The sequence below is a fragment of the Salvia splendens genome, chromosome 20, assembly GCF_004379255.2.
Source record: "Salvia splendens isolate huo1 chromosome 20, SspV2, whole genome shotgun sequence".
Classification (NCBI taxonomy): Eukaryota; Viridiplantae; Streptophyta; class Magnoliopsida; order Lamiales; family Lamiaceae; genus Salvia; species Salvia splendens.
Window position 1 is genome coordinate 10,137,604 of NC_056051.1, and position 9,267 is coordinate 10,146,870.

General features: G+C 42.7%; 1 protein-coding gene across 1 annotated transcript; it reads left to right on the plus strand.

The window, feature by feature from the left end:
• Positions 1 to 1,343: 1,343 nt before the first annotated feature.
• LOC121781444 lies at positions 1,344 to 2,858 on the plus strand. The gene has a single exon (XM_042179182.1). It carries the CDS (start codon positions 1,344 to 1,346, stop codon positions 2,856 to 2,858), a length of 1,515 nt encoding a protein of 504 aa, XP_042035116.1.
• Positions 2,859 to 9,267: the final 6,409 nt, after the last annotated feature.

The window sequence follows — 9,267 nt, forward strand, 5'->3', positions numbered from 1 at the left end:
CGAAATGGTGGACTTTGCTGAGGCTATTGAAGATTGTGGTCTTTTGGATCCAGGGTATGATGGATCAGACTTTACATGGGCTAAGAATGGACTTCTGGAAAGGTTAGACAGGGTGCTGATTAGTGAGGTGGCGTCTCAATTGTTCGATGCAATACGAATCACGAACCTTCCTCGTATTGCATCGAATCATGGCCCTCTCCTTGTCCGATGCAAGATGCCTAATACCCCCGTGGGAGGTAAAGCTTTTCGGTTCCAAAACATGTCCTCACTGCTCGCCTCGGCCCGTTCCTGCCCCAAGTAATTTCCCCAAACCAGAGCGGCTTTGTTAAGGGACGACTTCTACATGACAACGTTTTGATGGCCCAAGAGATGTTTCACGAAATAGCAAGGTGCTCCCCCGCACCAAATGTGGCAATTAAGATTGATATGGCTAAGGCTTATGATAGGGTCTAATGGAGCTTCCTAACTAAGGTTATTAGGCGCATGGGCTTCCCGGATGCATGGATAAGCCTTGTCGAACGATGTATAGGCTCATGCTGGTTCTCAGTTCTCATTAATGGCGTTCCCGCTGGGTTCTTCAAATCAACCCGAGGGTTAAGGCAAGGAGACCCCATCTCCCCGGCTCTTTTTGTGATAGCCGCGGATTACCTTTCTAGGGCACTCGACAAGCTTATTCTTGGCAAGAAGGAGATGGTATTCAAGGCCTCCAGGAAGTGCATGGAAATCAGCCACCTGGCTTACGCTGATGATATTATCATTTTCACCCAAGCGGCTGCAGCCCCAATGCGTCGGCTTAGAGCGTGTCTCAACAATTATGTAAAAGTTTCAGGGCAACAGATCAACCTTGATAAAAGCAATTTCTACATTGCAAACGTGCACGAGCAATGGGCACGAACAATCCAAGAGGAAGGAGGATTTGCTCGGGGTACGTTCCCTTTCCTATATTTGGGGGTTCCTATATACCGAGGGGCCAAGCGGACGGAAATGTTTATGTTCATTCGGGAGAAGCTAGCTAGAAGAGTATCCGGATGGGCGCATCAACATCTATCTTTTGGAGGGAGGCTCACTCTTATTAAGAGCACACTTGAGGCGATCCCCATTCATATCTTTCAAGCCATTGAGCCAACGGCTGGTACCCTCAAGCTACTAGATCAACAATTGGCCCGTTTCTTTTGGGGCTCGACTAATGAAAGGAAGAGAACTCATTGGATTAGTTGGGACCAGATGTGCCTTCCCTTTAACGAGGGAGGACTCGGCATTCGGAAGTTCTCGAGGTGTTGCGTGCCTTCAACATCAAGCTGTGGTGGCGATTTCGAGAACAAAATTCCTTATAGGCACAGTACATGATGCAGAAATATTGCTCCAATGGCTCACCACTTGCCCCGACACCCATGAGTAGAGGGAGCCCAACTTGGAAGAGATTGACCAAGGCATGGGGTCATGCCCACCCGCACATTCGATGGCTTGTGGGAACAGGAAGAATTTGTTTTTGGGATGACATATGGCTCGGTGATATCCCCCTTAGGGAGACTTGCATTGATGAGAGGGGCAATCCCATGACAACCGTTTCGGAGTTCTTCACTAACGGCACATGGGATGTTCCTAAACTTCAATTGCCTCATGATCAAGCTGGTCTTCCGCAACCAATCATTGATCGGATCCGCAACACCCCAATAATAACCGAAGATCCGGACGTCCCGAGATGGACCTTGTCCCGGCGAGGGAACTTCACCTTAGCCGTAACGCGGGAGGTGTCCCGGTCCCAAGGACCAATTATCCAGGGACTCGAAGACATATGGAAGGCTGGTCTCACAACTTCCATGGCAATCTTTAATTGGAGGCTCTTATCTAACCGGATCCCAGTTGATTCGAAACTTCAATGGCGTAAGATCGAGATCGCATCCAAATGCAACTGCTGCCCCCACCGGCCGAGCACAGAGTCCCTCCAACACCTTTTCATCCAAGGCGTAGGGGTGAGAAGAGTATGGAAAGAATTTGATGGATGGTTCGAGGGCCCCTCTTCACCACTTGGGATAAATGACACCATACCCACACGAATTGAAGTATGGGCGAGAAGAACGCAGCAACCAGGTAGGAAACATCTTAGCCGAGCCTTGCCTTACATCATCTTTTGGTTCCTCTGGGCAGAACGAAATAGAAGCCGCCATCATGAACTCCAGTTCAGGGCGAATAACGTTGTGTGGCAGACCATTACCTTTATCCGTAACAACATGGAGAATGGAAGACTCAAGCCAAAACATTGGAGGGGAGTTCGGCTTGGAGTCACCATCCCTAGCCGTGCCGAATGCCTAAGACCACTTCCGCTTGCAATGATGATCAAATGGGAGCCTCCGGATCAGCCTTGGATCAAACTAAACACAGATGGATCATACTTCGAGAGGTCTGGTAAGGCCGGGGGAGGGGGCATTATTCAGAATCATTCGGGCACGTTGATTTTGGCTTATGCCTTAACCCTCGAAGCACAATCACCCCTCGAGGCCGAGCTGCTTGCTATACAGCATGGATTAAAGATGGCCGAGGCCCTTGCGAAACCAATTTGGCTCGAGTCGGATGCCGAGCAAGCCATTAACCTTATCAAAGGGGCACAATGGGGCCCTGCCCATACTCGCCACGCCATGGCGCACATTGCCTTGCTAAAGCGCAGGCTCACCCTCCGAACAACTTTCATCCATCGGGAAGGCAACAAGGCGGCCGACTTACTCGCGAAGATGGGTACGGACATGATCTGCAGCCAAACCTGGTCCGAACAAGATGTGCCGTGGGCCCTTACAGATATCGTCCGGTTGGAGCAGAAGGGGACCCCGAATATCTGCGTTCGTGAAGATGGAGAGACTTAATTGATCACCATAGAGTATGCAGGTGTCGAGCCAGCCATGACACGACCCCGACCTACTCTTAAGTGCTTAGAGCCAAGTTTGATGTTTGTGAGTTGCATTTTATTGCTTTTGTTCTTGAGTTGGTTGTAACAGTTTTGTATTTTGGCTTCGATTAAGATCATTTGTAACCGAGAACTGTAACTGAAATTGTTGGATGATATATAGGGATGAGGGACCCTCGAACCCTCCACCGATAAGGTGTTTTATAAAAAAAAAATGTTTCCGGTGAAGGCTTTTTGGGGATGAGGACAATACTTGTGGCTGTGATGCTTCGAGGTAGGTAGGCCCCGAGGAAGAACTTCTTGATCGCCTCCACCACATCCGCGCCTACAATTTCCCAACATGCTTGATAGAAGGTTGCCGTGAATCCATCCGGACCCGGTGCACTATTACCGGAAATCTCAAAGATGGCTCGTTTTACCTCACCCTCCTCGGGAGGCTTGGCTAAGTCCTCGGTTTGATTCAAGGCCGGAAGGTGGTGGATCATGCTAATTTCAGGTTCGGCCAACATCATAGGCTCGGGTACAAGGAGATTTTGAAAAAACTCAACCGCCAAGTTCCTGATTAAAGCAATTGTCAGAAGGGAGGCTATGGGCGTCCCCAATATTCGGGTCCAAACCGAGGATGAAGATTAGGTTTGAGTGCCGAGGAATGATGTGTTATTTCTTGTACGTACCATGCAATTGTAATTTTGAAGAGAGTATGATAAGGTCTGGTCCCTGCGGTTTCGGACCGCATACTACTCTTGCCTTCGCTATGGCATACCACTTTTGGGTATGGCCACGTTCTGTAGTTCACAACCTTTTGAAATATAGGGATGAGGGACCCACGAACCCTCCACCGTGAAGGTGTTTGGAAAAAAAAAGTCCTATTAAATACTTCAGTTTGTCCATCTGTTTGTGGATGACAAGTAGTAGAAAACAAGAGTTTAGTTCCCAACTTATTCCACTACACACGCCAAAAGTGACTCACAAATTTAGCATCTCGATCGCTCACAATTGATCTAGGAACACCATGCAAACGGACAATTTCTTTTAAGAACAAATCAGCAATATGAGATGCATCATCAGTTTTGTGACATGGAATAAAATGTGCCATTTTTGAAAACCTATCAACAACCACAAAAACTGAATCTCTACCTATTTTTGTTTTTTTTATTCAAACACCGTCACGATGGAGGGTTCGTGGGTCCCTCATCCCTATATTGCATCAAGAGAAATTACAATTCATGGCCACACCCCAAAGTGGTGTTCCAACAGAAGACACAACTAGAGTATTAGGCGGTCCGTGCCAACACGGTGCGGACCTCATCCTACTCCATCCAAAAGCAAAAACAAACAAAACATCAAGCTAGGTCGGGTCTTCTCCACGCATTCGGATATTAGGCATTCCCATCTCCTCCATGCGTACCATGGCCCTCACTAGCCGAGGGGCTAAGCTAGCGGTCATGCGTTGGTAATCTGTTTTTTCGGCGCCCATTTTTGAGAGGGAATCAGCCACCTTGTTACCTTCCCGTTGGATAAAGGATGCGCGTAAGGTTATTTGACGTTGGAGGACGATTAGTCGAGCTACATCGTGTCTAACTTGAGGCGGCCCCCAACATACACCATTTAGAAGGTTGAGCGTTTGTTCGCAATCCACCTCGAGCCATATTAGACGGTTGAACTCCTTTGCCAAGATTAGGCCGTGGTGAATAGCCTTGAGCTCGGCCTCAAGGGCCGAATGTGCTTGGAGTGGTGTAGCGAAGGCGACTTACATCTTTCCCGTGAAGTCACGGACAATTCCTCCCCCTCTGGCTTTACCAAGGGTGTGTGAAAACGCACCATCCGTGTTGATCTTTACCCAAACCTCATCCGGGGGTTGCCACTTGATCGCCATGGCGATTAGCCTTGGCGTCCTTGTCTCGGCTTCAGCCGGTATGTTCAAGTTGATTTTCACTCCCTTCCAATGTTTTTGCTTTATGCTCCCATTAACCATGCTGTTTCGGATATAGGTTTGAACCTGCCAAACCACGTTGTACGCCTTGAATTGGGACATTTGGTGCCGGCTCCGATTTCGCTCGGCCCAAAGGAACCACATGATAAGGTAAGGCATGGCATGGCTAAGGTGCCTCTTGCTCTCTTGTCGGGTTCTTCGCGACCAGACCTCCAGGCGCTCCGGTATAGTGTCATTGATCATGATTGCGGGTGAGGGTCCTTCAAACCAGGCATCAAATTATCTCCACACTCTGGCTGCCTCGGAACCTTGAATGAAAAGGTGTTGGAGAGACTCGATGTTTGGCCTGAATGGGCAACATTGACATTTGGATGCCATCTCAATCTTCCTCCATTGAAGCTTTGTGTCGACCGGGATACGATTAGAAAGCAGCCTCCAAACAAAAATGGAGATTGACTTGGTGAGGCCAGCCTTCCATATATCATCCAAGCCCCGGATGATAGGTCTCCGATTACGGATGATCTCCCATGTCGTGGCAAGGGAGAAGTCCTCGAGCCGAGAGTGGCTCCATCTTGGGATGTCCGGTTCTCCAGATACAATTGGAGTGCCGAGAATTTGTTGGATTACATGTTGGGGGAGACCGGCTTGGGCATGGAGGAGTTGCAGTTTGGGTTCATCCCATTGTCTATTTCGGATGTAGTCTCCAACCATGTCCTTCGCGCATCTTCTATCATCAAGCGCTAACTCCCTCAAGGTACAATTGCCGAGCCATATGTCATCCCAGAAGTAGATCTTGCCTTGCCCCACCGCCCACCGAATATGCGGCTGTGCTTGTGCCCGGACTTTCATGAGCCGTTTCCAAGTTGGGCTACTTCTTCCCGACGACCTAGTCATGAGCGGTGAGGCCGTGCTGCAATACTTGGCCATCATATAGTTCGCCCAAAGGGAGTTTTGCTCTCTAAACCGCCACCATAATTTGACATTGAAGGCTCGGAGGACCTCCTTTGATTTACGAATGCCAAGGCCTCCCTCGGCGTTAGGCAGGCAGATTTGATCCCACCCGATCCCACCCGATCCAATGGCTCCCCAGAAGAACCTAGCCAGTTGTTGGTCAATCTGTTTCAGAGCACCGGTTGCTGGTTCGATGACTTGAAAGATGTGTAGGGGAACCACCTCCAGGGTACTCTTAATGAGCGTAAGCCTTCCCCCAAACGAGAGGTGCCTATGATGAGCCCATCCAGAGATCCGCGATGCAACTTTCTCCCGGAGGAAAGAATTAAACAATCCTGTCTATAAAGAAAAAGAAGAATGATTCAATAAGTTAAATGATGAAGTTAAAGATAAAATTAAAGATGAGTGGATGAAAGAAATGATGAGAATTAAAACAAATTTCCTTTTCTATGATTTCATGGCAATATACCGATCTTCGGAAGGATGGTATACTAGTTTTAAAAAACCGGCTATTAAAGTCGGCTCAAACCTTATGAGAAAATGGTGTTCTTCTCAAAATAATGATATTTTTACAGTAATTCATCCCCCTCTTCAATCCTTAAAAATACAAACTTCCAAAGGGGAAATTATTGCTGACCCTTTCAAACGAACTAAAGTGAATGACCCTGAAGAAAATAGAGAATTCCGAAAAATCATTCAACAAAATAATTTTGCAAACCAGATTCTTCATACTATTGCAAATCAATTAGATACTATTTCTTCAAATAACTTTCCTGCTAACAGGCAAAGCATCCTTAATGATACTTCCAAACCTTTTTTCAAAAGTAATGAAATTTTAAAAAATAAGAATATTTCTTTTAATTCAAAAACATAGAACATTCTTAAAAAACTCTCTGAAAATCTTGGTGAATCAAGCAAGTCGACTACAAATGTTATTCATAAAAACCATGAGTCAAGTACTGAGCAATAAAGTTACTCTTCCTCTGAAAAGGAAGATAATTTTGTTGAAAAATTAGAAGATATTTTCAAAGATTCTAATAACTCCCCTCTCAAAATAAATAAAATTTTCAAAGGGAAAAAATTTAACAACAATAAACCTTATTATAATAGACCTTCACCGGCAGACTTACTCTACGAAGAAAGAGGTCAATTTCATAAATCCAGTTATGACGGAACTTCAATTACCGAGTGGAATATTGATGGAAATTGATATTGGTATTGCAAAATAACATGTTAAGAAAATTCAAACCAACTAATAATAATGATAGGAATGAAATAAAATGTTGGTATTGCAAAATATTCCCTGTACATTGGTAGTGATGCCATTATCATTGACATGGAAGGGATAGATTTGAGTTAGGAAGGATGTTCCTAGAATCATATTATAAGTGATATCTTCAACAATTGTGAAAATATTTTTGAAACAATATCCTCCATTACAGATATGGGCTTTGGAGAGTTTGTATCTAATCCTCAAAGGGTTATTATTGGCTGTATAAAGTTTTTCTTTGGTTTTATCGCAATATTTAGTCAGAACAATTCCTTCTCTGATTATGTTGTGATCAGCTCCCGAGTCAATCAAAGCCATAATATTAGTTTTGAAATCATTTATAACAAGAGTTATGTTAACATGCTATTTTTGATAAATTACCTCTTGGATGACTTTTATGGAATTAATTGCTGAATCTTGTTCCGGATTTTCCTAATTATTTACTTCTACATTATTCTCAATGACAGAGAGTCTTGTTTCCAACTCAAAATTCTTTTCTTTTAATTCATAAAATTCTTTATTAATTTGTTTCTTAAGATTGTTAATCTCACTCTGGAGGTCTTTCGTCGTTATTTGTTTTGATATACTTTGATAAGGATATTTATCCGATAGTTTGTTTAAACTAAATTGTTCCTTGATATTAATCTTTTTGGAAGTAGAAGGTTCCTCAAGAATTAAGTCTTTTAACTTATTAAGATATTCATCCCTCGTTTCAGTGTCAGGTATTTGGTGGACGAGATCAAGAATAGCTTCTTTATTTTCTTTGGAAACGACATTGATGCAAATTTTGCAAATATCATTTTCATTTTCAACACTACTATGGTAATTACTACTTTCAGAAATGTTTTGAATTTCTTCAATCTCAGACTCACTTCCTGAGTTTGAGGAATTATTTTCTTCTCTTAACATGTTATTAATTTGTTTACTTAATAACCTGATGTTTTTCTTCTTTTTCTTCCAACATTGGTCTTCAGTGTGGCCCGATTTTTTGCAATACGAACATTTTATTTCATTCCTATCTTTATTATTAGTTGGTTTGAATTTTCTTATAGGCCTTGTTCTTCTAAAATTACCTTGGGGCGGTTTGTAATTATCTAGCCTTTGCGATTCTTTTTTGAATTTTCTAGTTTTCCTTTTGATCTTAGAAGAAGGGGCTTCAATTTTTTCGATCCCGAATATTTCACAGAAACATCCTAATTCATTTTTCTCCTTTTGTTTGTCTTTTCTATATTTGTTTTGTATTTTTATTTCCATACAAAGGGCTAGCCCTTCTTTTTTGACAAAAGCAAATAATTGGCCAAACGTTATATTTTCGAAAGGGATGTTTTCAGAGTTAATATCATTTTTGAGTTTTTGTATTATTCTTTCGCTAAAAAGTTTAGGTAATCCTGCTATGAATCTTTCTTTCCAGAAGGCTTGGTTACAATCACTTCTTTTGAGGACACGAGTTAAAAAGACATCTTTGTACTATCTGTAATCAGATAAGGAAGGACACCTAAGGTTGTTTAAAACCATAGAAGAACTATTATACTCTTCCCTAGGATTTCCTACGAAATACATAGAAATGGTGACAACAAGAAAGTCACAAGCATCGCTTGCCTCTTGTATATCTCCATTTTGATCTTCAATATTAACAACATGATTAAGTATTTCCTCTTTGCTTTCCAAACGTAAAGCGTTATCCCACCAATTTTTAAGTTGACCTGTAAAGCCATTAACAAGGAGGACACAAGCTTCTTTTTCAGAAATACCTGCGTATCTATACGCCATCTTTGCCATTCCCATTGCTTGTAAAGTATTAAGAATTTCATATTCAGGTTTTCCATCAATATTCCACTCGGTAATTGAAGTTCCGTCATAACTGGATTTATGAAATTGACCTCTTTCTTCGTAGAGTAAGTCTGCCGGCGAAGGTCTATTATAATAAGGTTTACTGTTGTTAAATTTTTTCCCTTTGAAAATTTTATTTATTTTGAGAGGGGAGTTATTAGAATCTTTGAAAATATCTTATAATTTTTCAACAAAATTATCTTCCTTTTCAGAGGAAGAGTAACTTGATTGCTCAGTACTTGACTCATGGTTTTTATGAATAACATTTGTAGTTGACTTGATTGATTCACCAAGATTTTCAGAGAGTTTTTTAAGAATGTTCTCTGTTTTTTAATTAAAAGAAATATTCTTATTTTTTAAAATTTCATTATTTTTGAAAAAAGG